The following is a 21,705-nucleotide window of genomic DNA, read 5'->3' as shown; positions in this document are numbered from 1 at the left end:
ACTGGAAAACAGCTAACGTCGTTCCACTGCACAAAAAGGGTTGCAAGGCAGAGGCTGCAAACTACAGACCGGTGAGTCTCACATCAATAGTATGCAAGCTCATGGAAACACTAATCAAACATAAATTAGATGCAGTATTGGATGAGGAGAATCTACGGGATCCCAGTCAACACGGATTCACCAAGGGTAGGTCCTGCCAATCCAATCTCATCAGCTTCTTTGATTGGGTAACAAAACAGCTGGACTTGGGAGAATCCCTGGACGTCGTATACCTGGACTTCAGCAAAGCTTTCGATAGTGTCCCGCATTGCAGGCTGTTGAGCAAGATGAAATCAATGGGGTTGGGAGAAACACTAACTACATGGGTCAATGACTGGCTGAGTGGCAGACTTCAGAGGGTGGTGGTTAACGGAACCCTCTCTAAAACATCGGAGGTGACCAGTGGAGTACCGCAGGGCTCAGTCTTGGGCCCGCTCCTTTTCAACATATTCATAAGGGACCTAACTCAGGGGCTTCAAGGTAAGATAACGTTATTCGCGGATGACACCAAACTATGCAATATAGTGAGCGACAGCTATTCACCCAACAGTATGAAGCAGGATCTACATTTGTTGGAGCTTTGGTCCTCGACATGGCAGCTGGGCTTCAACGCTAAGAAATGCAAGATCGTGCACCTCGGCAGCAGAAATCCGTGCAGAACCTACACCTTAAATGGTGAGATCATAGCTAGAACTTCAACAGAATGAGAGTGATCATCAGCGCAGACATGAAAACTGCTGATCATGTGGAGAAGGCTTCATCTAAGGCAAGACAGTTGTTAGGCTGCATCCGCAGGAGTTTCGTCAGCAGGAAGCCTGAAGTCATAATGCCATTGTACAGAACCATGGTGAGACCTCATTTGGAATACTGTGTGCAATTCTGGAGGCCACACTACCGAAAAGATGTGCTGAGAATAGAGTCGGTGCAACGGATGGCCACCAGGATGGTCTCGGGGCTCAAGGATCTCACGTACGAGGAAAGGCTGAAAACTTTGCGGCTCTACTCACTCGAGGAACGTAGGGAGAGAGGAGACATGATCGAGACGTTTAAGTATATCACTGGTCGTATCGAGATGGAAGAAGAGATTCTCTTTCTCAAGGGACCCTCGGCCACAAGAGGGCATCTGCTCAAACTCAAGGACGGGAAATTTCATGGCGACACCAGGAAATATTTCTTCACCGAGAGAGTGGTCGATCCTTGAAACGAGCTCCCGGTGACGGTTATCGAGGCAAACAGCGTGCAAGAATTTAAGAGCAAATGGGATGCCCATGTGGGATCCCTTAGAGGGTTAAGCTAAGGAAACTTGCCATCAGGTGTGGGATCCCTAAGATAGTAGACTTGGGGGTGGGTCAGTAGAGTGGGCAGACCTGATGGGCTATGGCCCTTATCTGCTGTCATCTTCTAAGTTTCTATGTTTCTATCATGTGTCTCGCTGAGATGGAAGAGCAGGAAAGCAATGTTACTTACCGTAACAGTTGTTATCCAGGGACAGCAGGCAGCTATTCTCACTAGTGGGTGATGTCATCCGACAGAGCCCCGATACGGACATCTTGCAAGCATGTCTTGCTTGAAGAAACTCAGAAGTTTCGAGATGCCCGCACCGCGCATGCGCCAGTGCCTTCCCGCCCGACGTACCGGGCGCGTCTCCTCAGTTCAGGTAGCTAGCCTGAGAAGCCAACCCAGGGGAGGTGGGTGGGACGTGAGAATAGCTGCCTGCTGTCCCTGGATAACAACTGTTACGGTAAGTAACATTGCTTTATCCCAGGACAAGCAGGCAGGTATTCTCACTAGTGGGTGACCTCCAAGCTAACCCCAATGGGATGGTGGGAGAGTTGGCAACTTAAGAGAACAAATTTTGTAACACTGTTTGGCCAAACTGTCCATCCCGTCTGGAGAAAGTATCCAGACAATAATGAGAGGTGAATGTATGAACCGAGGACCAAGTGGCAGCCTTACAAATCTCCTCAATCGGTGTCGATCTGAGGAAGGCTACAGAGGCTGCCATTGCTCTGACCTTATGGGCTGTGACCTTACAGGGAAGGGATAATCCAGCCTGGGCATAGCAGGAAGAGATACAAGCCGCCATCCAGTTGGAGATGGTGCGCTTCGATACCGGTCGTCCCAACTTGTTTGGATCAAAGGAGACGAAAAGTTGAGGAGCAGTTCTGTGTGGCTTTGTGCGATCCAAGTAGAAAGCTAGAGCACGTTTACAGTCCAGAGTGTGCAAAGCAGATTCCCCAGGATGAGAATGAGGCTTTGGAAAGAACACCGGAAGCACGATGGATTGGTTGATGTGAAATTCAGAGACCACTTTAGGTAAGAATTTTGGATGAGTACGGAGAACCACCTTGTCATGATGGAATACAGTGAACGGTGGATCCGCCACTAGGGCCTGAAGCTCACTGACTCGACGAGCTGACGTGAGGGCCACTAGAAAAACCACCTTCCAGGTGAGATACTTGAGTGGAGCCGTGTTGAGAGGTTCAAACGGAGGCTTCATAAGATGAGAGAGGACAACATTGAGATCCCAAACCACAGGAGGAGGTTTGAGAGGAGGGTTGACATGAAAAAGTCCTTTCATAAATTTGGAAACCACAGGATGAGCAGACAAAGGTTTCCCTTGTAGAGGCTGATGGAAAGCCGCAATAGCACTCAGGTGGACTCGTATAGAGGTAGACTTGAGGCCAGACTGGGACAGGTGTAGAAGATAATCCAATACAGAAGATAGGGAAGCTCGCTGAGGTTCCGTGGCATTGGAAATACACCAGGAAGAGAATCTAGTCCATTTTTGGGAATAGCATTGTCGAGTAGCAGGCTTCCTGGAAGCCTCCAAGACCTCCCTCACTGCTTGAGAGAACTGGTGAGGAGTTATGTTGAAAGGAACCAAGCTGTCAGGTGGAGGGACTGCAGATTGGGATGAAGTAGTGAACCTTGATGTTGAGTGAGTAGTGAAGGAAACACTGGAAGAAGTACTGGCTCCCTGCTGCTGAGTTGAAGTAGAAGGGAGAACCAAGGTTGTCTGGGCCACCGAGGAGCAATCAGAATCATGGTGGCATGGTCTAATCTCAATTTGACTAGAGTCTTTTGAATGAGAGGAAAAGGAGGAAACGCATATAGGAAACGTTTGCTCCAATCCAGCAGAAAAGCATCTGCCTCCAGGCGATGAGGAGTGTAGATCCTGGAGCAAAATTGAGGCAGCTTGAAGTTGTGGGGGGCTGCAAAGAGGTCGATCTGAGGTGTCCCCCACTGAGCAAAAATCTGATGAAGGGGGTCGGAGTGGAGCGTCCATTCGTGAGGCTGAAGTAGACGACTCAATTTGTCCGCCAAGACGTTGTCCTTCCCCTGAATGTAGACTGCTCTGAGGAAGGTGTTGTGGCGAACCGCCCAATCCCAGACTCGAAGAGCTTCCTGACAAAGAGGGGCCGAGCCCGTGCCCCCTTGTTTGTTGACATAATACATGGCGACCTGATTGTCTGTGCGAATAAGGACCACCATGTCGTGAAGCAGATGTTGAAAAGCTTGGAGGGCATTGAAGATGGCCCTGAGCTCCAGAAGATTGATTTGATGGAGTCGTTCCGCACTGGTCCAGAACCCCTGAGTGCGAAGACCATCCAGATGGGCCCCCCATGCATAGTTCGATGAATCGGTCGTTAGAACTTTCTGATGGGGAGGAGAATGAAACAGCAAACCTCTGGATAGATTCGAAGAGGTCATCCACCAGAGAAGAGACTGCCGTAGAGCAGGAGTGACCACAATGTGACGAGATAACGGGTCGGACACCTGAGTCCACTGAGATGCCAGAGTCCATTGAGGGATCCTGAGATGTAGTCTGGCAAAAGGCGTCACATGAACTGTAGATGCCATGTGGCCTAAAAGGACCATCATGTGCCTCGCTGAGATGGATTGGCGAGAAGACACTGACTGGCAGAGTAGAAGGAGAGCATGTAAGCGTGGAGGAGGAAGGAATGCTCGAAGTTGAATGGTATCCAGGACAGCCCCTATGAAGGGGAGAGACTGGGTGGGCTGAAGATGAGACTTTGGAAAGTTGATCTCGAAGCCCAAGCTCTGCAGAAAACAAATGGTGGTCAAGGTCGCCGAAATGACCTTGGGAGCGGACGGGGCCTTGATGAGCCAGTCGTCGAGGTAAGGGAACACCTGGAGACCCATGTTCCGGAGTGCAGCGGCCACCACTACCAGACACTTCGTGAAGACTCTGGGCGACGAAGATAGGCCGAAGGGAAGCACTCGATACTGCAGATGCAGATGTCCCACCCGGAATCTGAGGAACTTGCGGGAGGCCGGATGAATCGGGATGTGAGTGTAGGCCTCCTTGAGATCCAGAGAGCATAACCAATCGTTCTGCTCGATGAGGGGATAAAGAGAGGCAAGGGTCAGCATGCGGAACCGTTCCCTGACCAAAAACTTGTTGAGGACCCGAAGGTCCAAAATGGGACGCAGATCGCCCGTCTTCTTCGGGACCAGGAAGTACCGGGAGTAAAACCCCTGGTTTTGTTGATCCACCGGTACCGGCTCGACGGCCCGAAGCCGGAGCAAAGCCTGAGCTTCCTGGAGAAGAAGAGCGGTCTGTGTGGAGTTGGAAGGATACTCTCTTGGAGGATGGTCCGGGGGGACCCGTTGGAAATGAAGAGAGTATCCCTCTCTTACGATGGAGAGGACCCAGAGGTCCGTGGTGATCGCCTCCCATCGATGACAAAAATGATGGAGACGACCCCCTATGGGAAAAAATGGGGTAGGCAGAACGAGATCGGTTATGCTCCCTGGAGGAGAGTCAAAAAGGCTGAGTAGCCTTGGGAGCAGCCGGCATCTGAGGCTTTTGCTGAGTCTTCTGAGGCGGCTGTCGCTTTGCAGGCTGTCTCGCAGGAGGGGCCTGCCTCGGTTGATAACGCCTTTGGTAGATTATAGGCGGTCTAGAAGGACGAGACTGTTGTGGTTTAGGCTTAGGCCTCATGATAGACTGGAAAGATTTTTCGTGGTCTGACAGTTTTTTAGTAACAGTCTCGACAGACTCATCGAACAGATCCGCTCCCGCACAAGGCACATTTGCAAGTCTGTCTTGGAGATTCGGATCCATATCAATGGTGCGAAGCCAGGCCAGTCGACGCATGGCGACCGAGCAGGCCGCAGCACGAGCCGAGAGCTCGAAAGCATCATAGGAGGATTGCATCAATTGGAGGCGCAACTGGGACAGGGTCGCCACCACCTCCTCAAACTCAAACCGAGCCTCAGCATCGATGAAAGGTGTGAACTTGCGGAGGACCGGCAAGAAAAAATCCAAATAGGACGAGAAGAAAAAATTGTAATTGAGCACTCGAGTCGCCATCATTGAATTCTGATAGATACGTCTACCAAACTTATCCATCGTTCTCCCCTCCCTGCCAGGAGGCACGGAAGCGTAGACTTGGGAGGGGTGCGAACGTTTAAGGGAAGACTCGACTAGGAGGGACTGATGAGAGAGTTGAGCTCCCTCAAACCCCTTGTGGTGCACGATGCGGTATCGAGCATCCAACTTGCTAGGCACCGCAGGTATGGAATACGGTGTCTCCAAACACCGCATGAGAGTCTGGTCAAGTAACTTATGCAGGGGAAGCCGAAGTGTCTCCGCCGGAGGATGAGGTAAATGCATGGTGTCCAGATACTCCTTAGAGTACTTCGACCCAGTATCTAAGGTCACATCTAAGTCATCCGCCATCTGTCTGAGAAAGGATGAAAAGGAAAGTTGGTCCGCCAAGGCCGGCCGGCGAGACGGACTAGAAGACGTGGAAGCCTCCGGTTCCAGGGAGAGCTGAGAGCGGCATGGAGAGTATGAGGTAGATGGTTCTTCATACTCCGGTCCCTCTGGCTGGGATAAATCTGAGGATGAGTATCCCATACGCTGCATTTTCTTCTGTGGAGACACCTCCGAATGACGCGAGGAGTGTCTAGAAGAATGTCGAGATCGATGCCCCTCCCGATGCCGGGATGGGGAACGTGATCTTCGATGCATCGATCGATCCCTTGAAGCCTCGAAGGAATGGATTGGACTCGATGCAGTGGAGCGCATGGGAGGCAACGATGCCGACTCACGCAGTGCCACCCAAGTCTGGTATGGAGTGCGAAAGAACTCCTCCTGCGATGCAGTATGCCCAGGACTCCGATTATCAGGGGCCGATGTAGTACCCTGGTGACGTGGAGGTGTAATGGGCTCTAAAGGCGGCATGTCAGAAAGGGAAGCCCGCCTAGTGGGTTCCGCCGCCCTCCGCCGCTCCCCCTCGTCGAGCAGGGAAATCGAACGACGAGGAGGAGGAGGAGGGGGCGGACCGCTCTCCGGGACCGGGACCGTAGTATCGCCCTGAATATTAGCGATAAGCCTCGGTCCCATCGTCCGCATGAGCTCAACAAATTGAGCTTCGAGCAGGGATTTAAGCGATGCCGATATGGAGGGATCCGCACCGAAAGGGGGTCCTCCTGCACGGTCATCGCGTTCCTTCGTGGTCGAGTGCTTCTGCTTGGTAGCTTTGGGCACTTTAATGACCACGGGAGGAACAGTGGAAGGCGGTACCTGAACCGAGGAGACGGGAGCAGGAACCGATGCTGAACTCGATGCAGAAGCCGGTGTGAACGATGCTGGCTTCACGATGCTCGATGCATGAGTCGCAGATGCAGGCTTCGAACAGACCGGTGAAACATCTGTCGAAGTCGAAGCAGATGGCTCCTTAGAAGACTCCATCTTAAACATGGACTCCCAAAGTAAGCAGCGCCGTTTAAAAGAGCGCGCTGTGAGCGTGGAACAAGGCCGGCACGATTTCGGAACGTGTTCTGGACCAAGACACTGAAGACAGCGCCGGTGTGGGTCCGTCAACGAAATCGCACGCTGGCACTTGCTGCACTTTTTAAAACCGGTGATAGGCCGGGACATAGGCCGGAAAAGTGACGTTGCTAGGTCGAAGGAGCTAGGTCGCAGCCACGAGGCCGGCCCGGCCGAACCGCCGGACGAAATAATTGTAACTTTTTTTTTTTTTTTTTTTTTTAAATAGAAATAAAAGTTCAAAGAAAGTAAGTAAAACAATAAAACGCGGGGAAAGAAGGCAAAATACTGAAATTTCAGTCAGCGCAGAATTGAAGAGAACTTCTCAGCTCCGCGGAAAGAAAAGAACTGAGGAGACGCGCCCGGTACGTCGGGCGGGAAGGCACTGGCGCATGCGCGGTGCGGGCATCTCGAAACTTCTGAGTTTCTTCAAGCAAGACATGCTTGCAAGATGTCCGTATCGGGGCTCTGTCGGATGACATCACCCACTAGTGAGAATACCTGCCTGCTTGTCCTGGGATAAGACACTGTATGACCAGAGATGAAGAAGAGCTTCCATTCGTTGTTGTGGAAGGAATGCTCCAAGTTGGACAGTGTCCAGAACAGTTCCAATGAATTGTAGATTCTGTGAGGGCTGAAGCTGAGATTTGGGAAAGTTGATCTCGAATCCCAAATTTTGTAGGAACCAGGTAGTCCATTGGGTCGCTACAATAACCCCTTGAGATGTGGAATCTTTGATGAGCCAGTCATCGAGGTAGGGAAATACCTGAAGACCATGGTTTCATAGAGCTGCCGCTACCACTGCCAGGCACTTGGTGAACACTCTGGGAGACGAGGCCAGGCCGAAGGGTTGTACTCTGTATTGATAATGCAGATTCCCCACCCGAAATCTGAGGTATTGATGGGAGGCCGGATGAATGGGGATATGAGTGTAGGCCTCCTTGAGATCCAGAGAGCATAACCAGTCGTTCTGCTCGAGAAGGGGATAAAGGGATGCCAGGGACAACATTCAAAACTTTTCTTTGACTAAAAATTTGTTGAAAGCCCTGAGATTCAGAATGGGCCACAGATTGCCCATCTTCTTTGGAACAAGGAAGTAACAGGAGTAAAACCCCCTCCTGTTCTGCTGGTCTAAGGGAACTGGTTCGATGGCATGGAGACGAAGCAGAGCTTGAGCTTCCTGAAGAAGAAGGGCGGTCTGGGAAAGATTGGAAGGATACTCTCTTGGATGAAGCTCTGGTGGAACCTGAGTGAAATGAAGAGAGTATCCTTCCCTGATGATGGTAAGCACCCAGAGGTCGGATGTAATTATCGTCCATTGGTTGTAAAAATGATGGAGACGACCTCCTATAGGGGGAAAAGGAGACAGAGACTGAACGGTGGATGTTATGCTCTGTTGTAAACAGTCAAAAAGGCTGAGAAGCCTTAGATGCTGTTTTTTCAAAGGAGGGCGAGTATAAGTAGCCAGCTTCGGAGCAAAACGCCTTTGATAGATAAGAGCAGGGCGTGCAGGTTTGGCAGGAGCTGGCTTTGGCTTAGGTCCGACTATAGAAGCAAAGGATTTTTCATGGTCAGATAATTTCTTGGTGGCTGCCTCGATGGATTCATCGAAGAGGTCATTGCCCTCACAAGGAATGTTAGCTAAGCGGTCCTGAAGATTAGGGTCCATGTCAATGGTACGAAGCCAGGCAAGACGACACATAGCTACAGAGCTGAGGAGACGCGCCTTGCGCTGGGCGGGAAGGCACTCGCGCATGCGCGGTGCGGGTGACTCAAAACTTCGAGTTTCTTCAAGCAAGTCTGCTTGTGAGGTGTCCACATCCGGGCTCAGTCAGTGACATCACCCATATGTGAGAATACCTGCCTGCTTGTCCTGGGATAATAGATGACATACACGTCAATGTCAATGTTATGAGTGTTTGTGTGCGTAAGGATACTACCACCCAGACAAACATCATTTTTTGATGTAATTGGTCCTTGAAAACTAAACAGTAAGTCATTTTAGTTTATTTTTTATGCAGTAGTTATCCTAACTTTAGCAGTAAAGCAATCAAGGTTTTGTTATTGTTTGGATCATCTTATCTTTGCAAACTTGGATTTTCAGCTGCGACTGAAATTAAATTAAAAAAAAGAGAACAATTGCAGATGGTGGATGACAAAATGCTTCTTTGCTTGTTGACTATTGAGCCACATTTTGAGTTAATTTGCACTCGGAAACAAGCACATCCATCGCATTGATTAGCAATTCTATCTACTTTAGTTTCAACGCTGTTAGAATTACCCATACACTGCTTAAAGAATTTTAAATAAATAATGCTCAAATTTAATTTCTTGTTGGTTTTGCAATTTTATAATTTCAATTAAAATGTGCCACGAAAAACATTTGCTCCGTTTAGTGTACCAGAGCTAAAGAAAAGTTTGAGAGACAATGTGTTAGCCAATATAGGAGTAAAAAGTCTAATGAACTCACAGAGCACCCTACACTGTCTAGAGCAGTGTTTTTCAACCGCTGTTCCGCGGCACACTAGTGTGCCGCGAGATGTTGCCTGGTGTGCCGTACGGTAAGGGCCGCCATCAGGGCAGTACCACCAGTCTAGGGAGAGGGGCGGTCCGCCCCACGTGGACAGGAGAGAGCTGGACGGGGGACCCGCGGAGTTCAATACATCTCCAGCCGCGAGGCTCGTCTTCTGTTCCTGCCTGCCCTGCAGCTAACATATAGCCGATCGCAAGCGTTCCCCGATGTCAGCGCTGACGTCGGAGGGAGGGCTTAAGCAAAGCCTGCCTTCCGACGTCAGCGCTGACGTCGGAGAATACTTCCGTTCGGCTATTTGTGCGCGGCAGGGCAGGCAGGAAGCAGAAGACAAGCCTCGCGGCTTGAGCTTCGTTTTGCTGAGAAAGTTGCAAAGATGGGCTGGGAGGCAAACACGGAACACAAAAGGGGGGGAGGGAGTGCGTTTTGGACACAAGGCATGAACTTGGGAGAGAGGAAGGGAGGGAAAGAGATGCTGAGGTGGGGGAGGGAATGCGTTTTTGGACACAGAAGGCATGGACTTGGGAGAGAGGAAGGGAAGGAAAGAGATGCTGAGGTGGGGGAGGGAATGCGTTTTTGGACACAGAAGAAATGGACTTGGGAGAGAGGAAGGGAGGGAAAGAGATGCTGAGGTGGGGGAGGGAATGCATTTTTGGACACAGAAGAAATGGACTTGGGAGAGAGGAAGGGAGGGAAAGAGATGCTGAGGTGGGGGAGGGAATGAGTGTTTGGACACAGAAGGCATGGACTTTGGAGAGAGGAAGGGAGGGAAAGAGATGGTTGTGTACACGGGGAATAGAAGAAAGGAGAATTTTTGGTCATAGGGAGGGAGTGAGGTACAGATAGTGGCATACCAGGGTGGGGGGGGGGCAGTCTGCCCCACCCCGGGTTTACGTCCCAAGGGGGTGCACAGCTGGCCACCCTCCAGTGTTGTCCCTAGGCCGGCAAACTGCGGCTCTTTAGCCACTTGAGTGCCACCGCCGCCATCGGGAACAGGCCGGCGCCAAGTTCTCCCTGCTTTTCCCTGTGGGGCCGGCCAACTCTCGCCACTCGCGTCAATTCTGACGTCGGAGAGGACATTCTGGGCCAGCCAATCGCTGCCTGGCTGGCCTAGAACATCCTCTCCGACGTTAGAATTGACGACGGGTGGCGAGAGTTGGTCGGCCCTGCGGGGAAGAGAAGCAGGGAGAACTCGGTGCCGGCCTGTTCCCGATGGCGGCAGTGGCAGCCTATTCCCCAGTGGCGGTGGCAGCATTATAAAATACTTTTTTTGTGTTTATTTGATTCCTATATATTTATATATAGTCAATATAGGCACAGTTAAATTTTTTAACTTTTTCTAATGGTGGTGTGCCTCGTGATTTTTTTCATGAAACAAGTGTGCCTTTGCCCAAAAAAGGTTGAAAAACACTGGTCTAGAGCACCAAATATATAGTCCAAAATGGAAATAATATAACTTGGCTTAATTCTCTGGATGTGCATTTGAAATTCTCTGCTGTTATTGATAGGCAAACTGTCACCTACTTGGATACTGTGGTCAGTAAGACAGTTCATAAAAACTTACCACCTCTGTCTATAGAAAATCTACTGACCGCAATACCTATCTTCATTATTCCAGTTTCCATCCCACTAGACTAAAACAGTCTCTTCCTATTAGTCAATTTTTGAGAATCCGGCATATTTGTTCCACCACTGCCGAATTCAAAGTCCAGGCTAAATTACTTACCCAGTGTTTCAGGGATAGAGGTTACCCTGACTGGGTTATCAAACGAGCATATCACAGAGCTCGATATGCCAACCCCGAATTATTGTTGAATCCACAGAACACTGTTATGCCTGATCGTCAAGTGTGTGTCATTTCCTACTCGGACAAGCTCAAACTGTGGCCAGTATTATCAGAAAACACTGGCATATTTTAACCATTCATGACAGTTTTAAAGAACTTCCTAGAATTGCCTTTTCCCGTCCTAAGAATTTAGGCAATTTATTGAGTCAACCTTATGGGAATAATGTTCAAGGCAGCCATAAATCTTGTGGACATTGTAATGTTTGTTCGAATTCTCTTGCCATTACTACCTGGTGCCATCCTACTACCCAACGTGAGTACTTTAAGACAACATACCACCTGTCTTTCCCAATGGGTTGTCTATGTCATCATGTGCCCATGTAATTTGTTATATGTGGGACGGACTAGCCGTAAAATAAAAACTAGACTTGCAGAACATAAGAGTCGCTTGAACACCTCTACTATTTCTTACCCTATGGTACCTCATTGTTTGGATAAAAGTAATACGTTCTTTGACCTTACTTGGTTTATTATTGAACAACTGCCTGTGGACTTTAAAGGGGACAAATTTGCTCGTATCCAGCTTCGTGAACAATTTTGGATTTTTGAGCTTAATGCTATTCATCCCCATGGCCTCAATGAAGATATAGAGAGGAATACCATTGTGTAGTCTTTGTTGTCGCTGTTGGGGCTCTGATTGGCTGTCTATTGATGACGTTGTCCTACTGTTCAGTTTTTAAGCACGTTTTTGCGCGCTGCTCTTTTAGCTCCTTCTTTTTCATGGCTGACTTGTGCTGGTGCCACTCATGGCCTGATGATTGCCATCCATCTTGCCTAACAGATTCCTGAGGAAGGGACCTAGTGTCACCAAAACCGGGCTTGGTAGAATCCTGATTGGAGGCGGTTTCTTTGCCTCATTGTCGATTCCAACTTGCTGGACCATGTTTGCAAGCTAAGTTGCCTTTTTTCATCTAGGAGTCGGCTGGGGAACTCCCTGAGCGCCCTACTCTGTCTTCTTTTTTGAGCACCTCACTGATGTGATTATTTTATCACTTGATTAGTCCTTCACTGTTTGTGATTATTTTGGGCACACCGGAGGGTCCAGTGATGGTGTGCAGGTGGAGAACTTCTCCTTTCGCTTATCCTTCACACTGAGGACCCTCTCCTTCACTTATTATAGTACATTTCATTATATTATTTCCTTTTTGGACTATATATTTGGTGCTCTAGACAGTGTAGGTTGCTCTGTGAGTTCATTAGACTTTTTACTGCTTTATGTGGTTTCTATTTATTATCTTTGGCAGTATTATTTTTGGAGTTACTATGTGATAGCCAATATAGGAACACATAAGAAGGAGGGGTACAGGAAGACTCCCGAAAAACAAATCTGTTCTGACCTGAAAGTATAACAAATATGTTAAGCATTTTAATTGAACAATCAAAACATCAAAAAAACCATACCAATCAGAAACATTTATGGAGCTCAAACATTCAGAGAATGGCCACCCGGATGGTCTCAGGACTCAAGGATCTCCCATATGAGAAATGGCTGGATAAGTTGCAGCTATACTCACTCGAGGAATGCAGAGAGAGGGGAGACATGATCGAGACATTCAAATATGTCACGGGCCTTATTGAGGTGGAGGAAGATATCTTTTTTCTTAAAGGTCCCATGGCAACAAGAGGGCATCCATTGAAACTCAGGGGGTGGGAAATTTCATGGTGACACCAGAAAATATTTCTTCACCGAAAGAGTGGTTGATCGCTGGAATAGTCTTCCACTAGAGGTAATTGAGGCCAGCAGCGTGCCAGATTTTAAGAAAAAATGGGATTGGCACGTGAGATCTCTTCACGGAAGGAGTTAGGGGGTGGGACATGGGTATGGGCAGACTAGATGGGCCGTGGCCCTTTTCTGCCATCAGTTTCTATGTTTCTAATTTGTTATAGCAATAGATTATTCTCCATACCCTTCAGGTTATACTGACATCAAAATCTCAGTTTTGACTTCAACTTCCTGAATGAGACAGTAGGCAGGCAGAGTACATAACTGACAAGGTGGGGTTCCAGAATGACACACCTATCTACTAGAAAGCACAGTTACTTACTGTAACAGGTGTTATCCAAGGACAGCAGGCAGATATTCTCACGTATGGGTGACGTCACCAAAGAAGCCCAGGTACGGACCACTTTAAAAGTGCATCGCCACTAAGTCTTTAGAAAGTATGCGATAGCCAGAATCGCACAGGCGCAAGTGCCTTCCCACCCAACGTGGTCGCCCGGTCCCTCAGTTAAGATAATCCAGCTAAGAAGCAACCCGGGGAGGTGGGTGGGTTGTGAGAATATCTGCCTGCTGTCCCTGGATAACACCTATTACGGTAAGTAACTGACAAGAAGGCAGCATATTCTCACATATGGGTGACCTCCAAGCTAACAGAAATGGGATGGTGGGAGAGTTGGCCTTTTAAGAAAATAAATTTTGTAATACAGATTGGCCCAAGTGCCCATCCCATCTGGAGAAAGACTCTAGAAAGTAGTGAGAAGTGAAGGTATTAAATAAGGACCAGGTGACAGCTTTACAGATTTCCTAAATGGGAGTAGATCTGAGGAAAGCCACAGAAGCTGCCATAGCTCTAATTTTGTGGGCTATGACACGACTCTCCAGTGCCAGTCCAGTCTGAGCATAGAAGAACGAGATGCAGGCAGTCAGCCAGTTGGAAATCGTTCTCTTGGAAACAGGATGCCCCAACTTGTTTGGATCAAATGAGATGAACAGTTGGGGAGATGTTCGATGTGGCTTTATCCAGTCAATGTAATAGGCCAAAGCCCATTTACAGTCCAAAGTATGTAAAGCAGTTTCCCCAGCATGAGAATGAGGCTTAGGAAAAAAACACTGGTAGAACAATTGATTGATTGAGATGAAATTCAGTGACAACTTTTGGAAGAAACTGCGGATGTGTACGAAGAACCACCTTGTCAAGATGAAAAACTGTGAAGGGTGGATCTGCTACTAATGCTTGTAACTCACTGACCTTCCTGACAGAGGTAAGAGCAATAAGGACACCCACTTTCCAGGTGAGAAACTTGAGATGAGCTGTGGCCATTGATTCAAATGGTGGCTTCATCAAGCTGAAAAATACCACATTAAGGTCCCAGACTACAGGAGGAGGCTTGAGAGGTGGTTTAACATTGAAAAGTCCCTTCATGAATCTAGAAACCAAAGGTTTTCCCTCTACTGGTAGGTGAAAAGCTATAATAGCACTGAGATGAACTCTGATATTTGTAGATTTGAGTTCAGAGATAAGACAGAGAAAATAAATAATCCAGCACCAATTCCACTGCCAAGGAAGTTGGATCATGATGATGAAGAAGACACCAGGAAGAAAACCTAGTCTACTTTTGCTGGTAACATCGTTGAGTGGCTGGTTTCCTGGATGCTTCAAGGATTTGTCTAACAGATTGAGAGAGATGCAAAATAGATGGATTCAACTCGAGAGAAACCAAGCTGTCAGGTGCAGTGAATGCAGATTGGGATGCAGAAAAGACTCCTGATTTTGTGTAAGCAGAGTAGGAAATATTAGAAGAGGCTCCCTCTCTTGAGCTTGAACAGAGTTCTCAACATGAGAGGAATTGGAGGGAATGCATATAGAAACAGGCCTGTCTAATCCAGGAGAAAGGCATCTGCTTCCAGTCGGAGAGGAGAGTAAAGCCTGGAGCAAAACTGGGGCAACTGGTGATTGTGAGGAGCTGCAAACAAGTCCACTTGAGGAGTGCCCCACTGAGCAAAGATGGACTGGAGAGTTGCAGAGTTGAGAGTCCATTCGTGAGGCTGAAGAATTTTGCTGAGGTTGTCTGCTAGGGAATTCTTCTCTCCTTGAATGTAGACAGCCTTTAAGAAAAGGTTGAGGGCCATCGCCCAAGTCCAGATTTTTTGGACCTCCTGACACAACAAGAGAGAGCCCGTACCTCCTTACTTGTTTATGTAGTACATCACTACTTGATTGTCCATGTGAAGAAGGAGGATTTGGGGGCAAAGAAGGTGATGGAAGGCGTTGAGGGCACAATACATTGCTCTGAGTTCCACTTTTTAAAACCCGTCTGCGGCCAGGACATCGACGGGTAGACAGACTCCGCTAAATTAAAATCAGAGGCCCAGATGGCTGAACAGGCCCCGCCAGGCCGAGACAGGGAAAAAACGAAAATGTTTGATTTTTTTTTTTCCCCAGAAAAAAAAGAAAACAATTAGAATAAAGAAGAAAAAAATGACTGAAAGTCGGGAAGGCAGCAATTTTTTTTTTTTTAACGTTTCAACGGTCGTTGAAAAACGTGTCTTCTTAGCTCCACGGAAACTAAGAAACTGAGGGACCGCGCTCCTACATCGGGCAGGAAGACACATGCGTGGTGCGGGCTATCGCAAATTTTCTAAAGACTTAAAGTGGCAATGCACTTTTAAAGTGGTCCATACCGGGGCTCCATCGGTGACATCACCGATACGTGAGAATATGCTGCCTGCTTGTCCTGGGATAACATAGAATATGAAGGAAAGTCTCCGTGAGATTCAAGAACACTAGAAACTCCCCAGGAGAGACAGCAGCAATGACTTTGTGCATGGTTTACTTTCAAAAATGAAGAATCCGCAGGAAGCGATTGACCAACTTGAAATCCAGAACGGCCTCCAGTCCTCCGAGCCTGTCTTTGGCATGATGAAGTATAAGGAGTATCTGCCAAAGCCTGATTAGTGTTCTGGAACGGATTCTATTGCTCAGATGTCCAAGAGACGCTGCAGGGTAGTACAGACCTTAGATTCCTTTTCCGGCCAGCCTGCCGGAAAACCCAGAAACAAATTCAGAAACAGGCAAAATAAATCTCTCTTGTACCCCTCCTAAATGGCATCCAGCACTCACTGATCCTAGAATATATGAATTCACTCTTGGAAAAACTGAGAAAGTCATCCCTCTGGCATCAATGGGGCTTTTTAGGAGCAGGAGCTGCTCGGGATCCAGATACCTGCGCGGATCCCTCACAAAAATGGTTCATAGTCTTAAGCGCGCCGACAATTGAGGGCAAGACTTCATCGCGCCACAGGAAAAACCTTCTTTTAAAGGGCTCCGAAGAGGGATGTTGGTGGGGAACCCCCTCACATTACTTAATAGTGATCGCGCTGACGTTGGGGGATTTTGGGGGATTGTAATCCCACATTATACTGGAAACTGAACTTTTCTCTATTTTTTTTAGGGAAAAAGTTAAGTTTTGAGTATAATGTGGGGGGTTACACCCCCACACCCCCCCAAGATGGCAGCGTGAGGCAGTGCGATCCCTATTAAGTAGAGTGGGGGGTTCCCCACCAACACCCCCCATCGGAGCCCTTTAAAAGAAGGTTTTCCTGCGGCGCGATAGTCTTGCGCTCAATTGTCGGCGAGCCTTTGTCCTCGCGCGCTTTTGTCTTGTCACCTGTCATCCAGACCTGTCCCAAAAAGAAGCTGACCCTTGAAAGGAAGTCTGCTTAAAGTGGCCTCGGAGGCAGTGTCCTCAGTTCAATGACAGATCCAAAGAGGCTGGCGTGCAGACACTACATAAGCTGAGACCTTACTAAGAACTCAAATGAGATCATAAAGGGCATCAGCCATATAATCCACACCGTCCATCACTAGCTGGAAAGAGACATCTAGTTCCGCAGTGGGCACTTTGCACAATCCTGTGTGACAGGCACGCGCCACAAAGGAGGCTGCTGCCACCTTGATACCTGAGGAAGGAACTTCAAAACATTTTTGTTTTTTTTAAACATATATCCACTCCTGGAGTCCTGAAACACTACTCCCCCATCACTAGGTAACCTATGCCACAGCGGAATCCAATTTAGGAGCCCAAAAACTTCTGAAAATCAGGAGCTAGCGGATAAAGCTTAGCCATAGCTTTAGAATGCCTGAAAGAGCTCTCAGGGTATCCCATTGTTTTGTACTCAGACCAAGAAGCTGTGGATGGGATAAAAAGAAAAGGAACATTGCATATTAAAACAGTCCATGACCAAACATTGTGACATGGAAGATGGAGATTTCATGGACAGAACCAGGCAGAAAAAAAGTCTGCAGACAGAGGGGCCCTCATCCAAATCCAGACACTCAGGGCGACCGTGTTGATTAGTCCTAGCAAGGGTATCAGCTGGATCCAAAATAGAAGTAGTGTCAGGAGACAAGACGCATAATATTCATATGGCAACTAATGCAATCGAGCTCTACCATAGCCAGATGAGATGGCTCCTAAAAAGGGATCTCTGCCACTGGCACAACCAGCTTAGAAGAAACCGAAGCGCTCACCAGCTGCATCAAATGAGCTGGGACTGCCTTCTAGAAGAGCGAAAATAGTATGGTGAAAATTCACACCCTTTATCCACTGTAGGACGGCACCCACACTATGCCAAAAAGAGTCCCCAGACTTGGAATGCAGGCATTCGGCACCAAACTCCAGAATGGCCTCTGGCAACTTGCACTTAAACCCCTGACAGGGTCAGAGGGCAAATGGACCCCAAGTCTGAAAAGAGTAGAACAAGCAGGCTGGCTCTAGATCCACTGAAGTTTCTCTGAAGGCACCAAAAAAAATGAACTTTAAAATAAGAAATATTCTTGATTTGGACTCACGAGCAGGTCATCTATTTGTACAATGTTGGACTTCTTTTTGTGATACTTAGACTCCTTATTTTAGAGATAAATTTGGTATTGACTTGCTTGTTTGATATATTGACAGTTTCTATTTTGCTTTGTACTGATTGCTGCTGCTCCTGGGAGTGGGTGGGAAGGATAAGGGAATAGTTGGGTTGTTTGATGCTGTGTCGTGGGAGCTTCTTACTTCTTTGCTATATTTGTTTATACTTCTGCTTACTGTATTGTTGTGAAACTTTAATAAAAATGATTTAAACATAAAAATAAGAAAAAGATGCAGAGCATATCCTAAAGACTTCTGCATGGATTGCTTGCAGAAAGTGAAAACTGTAGGGGGCTCAAACTGGGAGGAGCACATGCTCAGAAAAGTGTTTAGATTTCTGCAACTCCCAGATTGCAGGAAGGGATTGAACACAGAGTATGGAATCCAGAAGGGACGTAAAAGAATTAGAATTATATATACAAAGACAGAAAATAAATACTGATGAATTGCAAGTAGATATCATATACAGTCAAACCTCGGTTTATGAGTGCACCGGTTTGCGAATGTTTTGCAAGACGAGTAAAACATTCACAAAATCGGCACCTCGGAAACCGAGCTTGACTCGATTTATGAGCACCCCTCCCCCCCCCCCCGCGATCCAGCATCCCCCCCTGCAATCCAGCATTCCCCCCCATTCGCGTCACCCCTCCCCCGCGATCCTACATCCCCCGCCGAGCACCCAAATAGCATCCCTTACCCCGATTTGGCACCAGTTTATTATTATTATTATTAGTTTTTTTTTTTATATACCGCCTATCAAAGTTATCTAAGCGGTTTTTACAATCAGGTACTCAAGCATTTCCCCTATCTGTCCCGGTGGGCTCACAATCTATCTAACGTACCTGGGGCTAGGGAGGACTGAGTGACTTGCCCAGGGTCACAAGGAGCAGCGCAGGGTTTGAACCCACAACCCCAGGGTGCTGAGGCTGTAGCTCCAACCACTGCGCCACACACTCCTCACATGCCGGTGCCAGTGCCTGAAGATCCTCCCTCTTGGCTGGGCTAAACTAGGCCTTGAGCATTTGCGCAAGCTCAAGGTCTTCTGGTCTCGCTCTCTCCGAGAATCTTGGAGAGAGCAAGACCAGAAGGCCTTGAGCATGCGCAAATGCTCAAGGCCCAGTCCAGTCCAACCCAGCCAAAAGGGAAGATCTTCGGGCACCGGCATGTCCTGTGCATTGGTGCTGGTGCCAAATCGGGGTAAGGGATGCTATTAGGGTGCTCGGAAAGGATGCCGGATCGCAGGGGGGATGCCGGATCGTGGGGGGGGGGGTATGGAACCGGTGGCCTCGAAGGGGGGGGGAATAGAGCAGCGCCAGTGGCCTCGAAGAGGGGGGAGGAACGTATCAAGCGAGTTTCCATTCATTCCTATGGGGACACTCGCTTTGATATACGAGCAATTTGGTTTACGAGCATACTTCTGGAACAAATTATGCTCGTAAACCAAGGTTCCACTGTATTAAGAATTTTTTTCCTTACATACCTCCAGTTTGGCATCCAGGTCTGCATCTGAAGCAACCACATGTTCATCTTCCTTTTTCCCTGTGACTTTAATCAAGGTCTGCTTTGTTTTCCAGTACTTCTGCTGCATCTTGTTGACAACTGATTTCTCCCGGCTTTGGGCATACCGGTCATAAAATTCTCTAGAATATCCACTGAAAAGTTTAAAAAGTCACATTAAAAAATTGTATTGAAAAGCGTTTAAAAACTATGGCATATAATCACTTGCTAAGATTTTCTTGTGGTCAGCATATGTAGTTATATTGTATTTAAGCCTTTATTTATTATTTTTTACCTTATGTGGTTGGTTGGTCTAAATTTGTTTTAACCATCTGGTTTGATTAATGTGTTTTTCTTTTTTACCCCAATTTTATCATTATTTGTAAATCGCATTGAATTACGATTTTGCAATCAAATCAAATTCTTATTAAACTTGATGACAGATTTAAAATATGCTGCCCAAACATGAACTCAATACCACTGATAAAATGACCTGTTTATCTTTACTGTACAGTTTTAATTCAGAGTCCTGACAAATAGCAACTCAAAAGGGACATATAAAAAATACAGAATGTTTTTCCATTAAGAATATATAGATGATTGTCGTAAGATATTATTTTTATGTGGTATATATTAGTTGTATATGAATTTGGGAGGGGGGTAGGGGTTAAATCTTCTTGGTGTACGATATTGAAAATTTCTCAAGTGATGTTGTATTATATTTGGTTGATATTTACTGTACACTTGATGTAAGTTTAAAAATGAATAAAGAAATTATTTTTTAAAAAAAGATATAGAATCTTGGCTATGTTATCAAAAAGTTTTTCTAAGTAGGCCCAAGCCCAGGCCTACTGTGAAAAACTAATATACTGTATATATGCTAATTGAAATATTAGACAACCACATAAAAAACTACTTGTAATGTTATTAGCTGTACTGTAACAGATATTCGTAAGTGACTTACTAATTGTGGCCATCCATATTTCATCAATCTTTTCTTTGGAGCCTTGAAAGAGAGACAACAAATATCAAGGTTATATGTTAGTCAGAAACTTATCTCACCAGATCCTGCCCCCTTCAATGGATTCTCTAGCCTCAAAGGTTCTCATAGTGTGGTCACCAACAAGAAATGATGGCAATATTGACAATTTATCTTTAACATAATCCCCATTCTTTTTTCCCTTCCCACTGCTTTCACTTGCTCCATTTCCCCTCATCACTCCTCCAATTCTTCTCTTCCCCTCTTGCCAAGTTCCCATAGCTCTCTCCTTTCTTGCTTTTTCTCCCTCCTTTAATCCTCTTTCCTATTCTTCTTCCCTGCTACCACTGCACATCTCCTTTTTCTTATCTTCCTTTCTGTACCTCACTCCTACCTCTTGCAAGGGAATCCAGAAAATAGAGGACAGAGAAACTCAAATTTGCAGCCATCTTTGAGAACCACTAGAACCCAGCAGTCAGAGGTGATGGCCTCTCATTACGCCAGAAAGGCTGACAACTGCTCCCGACGCGTGGAGAAGACATCATCCTGGCACCAGAACTGTTTCTAACCGGAAACCGCCAGCCGATTTGCCAAGGACTGATGATGCCAGGGCCCGCTGAAATATGGTCTGGCAGACGAAGAGGACCTTTGACCTGTGGAAGGCCTGAGTACGGACGAAAACACCGGAAGGGATGAAAATTAGAACACCCACAACTCCTAGCAGGACAAGACCTGCTCCCAGGCAATGCCTTAGGTTTACGATCACTGGCCACAATGTCATCCAGACTCTGGCCGAACAGGAACTGACCCTTAAAGGGCAACCAGCTCAATGTAGCCTTAGGAAGAAGAATCCCCAGATCTTTGCTAGATCCAGAGTATTCTGCGAGCCAAAACAGAATAGGAGTCTCACTTGGCGAAAACTTCCAAGTTGTCGTAGAAGGCATCAGCCATGCAATCCACTCCAGAAATAAGAAAATCCAAATCATGAAGCACCAGTGTCAGCATCATGGCGCAGCTTGGAATGACATGCTCAGGCCATGGAGGAGGCCATCGCCGCTTTAACACCAGCTGCGGCTGAAGAAAAGAGGTGCTTAAGGATGAAATCCACATGTCAGTCCTGGACATCCTTCAGGACCATCCCCCCATTGCTAGGGAGAGATGTGCGCTTGGTGGTTGGTGCCATCTTCGGGGAAATAAAGCCGCACCACGGCTCAAGCACATTTCAAGCGACCCACTGGATTATCCCAAAAATCAGTAATAATCTGAACGTCAAAGAGGTAAATTGTGCCGAGAATCACCTACTCCTGTAATGCGTCTCACAAAGTAAAAAGTGCTGTGAAAGATACAATAAAATATATTTTACTGTATCTTTC

General features: G+C 47.3%; 1 protein-coding gene across 6 annotated transcripts in view; it reads right to left on the bottom strand.

The window, feature by feature from the left end:
* Nucleotides 1-21,705, bottom strand: part of ICA1 (islet cell autoantigen 1) — a 311,620-nt gene that overhangs the window by 227,397 nt on the left and 62,518 nt on the right. For all 6 annotated transcript variants that reach the window (XM_033931013.1, XM_033931014.1, XM_033931016.1 and 3 more), the window contains exons 2-3: nt 20,318-20,359; nt 19,337-19,508 (exon numbers count right to left, since the gene is read on the bottom strand). In XM_033931013.1, coding sequence (XP_033786904.1) covers nt 19,337-19,508; nt 20,318-20,334 — 189 coding nt within the window. In that variant the 5' untranslated portion in view covers nt 20,335-20,359. The remainder of the gene's footprint in view (nt 1-19,336; nt 19,509-20,317; nt 20,360-21,705) is intronic.

The sequence above is a fragment of the Geotrypetes seraphini genome, chromosome 2 (genome assembly GCF_902459505.1).
Source record: "Geotrypetes seraphini chromosome 2, aGeoSer1.1, whole genome shotgun sequence".
Taxonomy (NCBI): Eukaryota; Metazoa; Chordata; class Amphibia; order Gymnophiona; family Dermophiidae; genus Geotrypetes; species Geotrypetes seraphini.
This window is presented reverse-complemented; position numbering and strand designations above follow the sequence as displayed.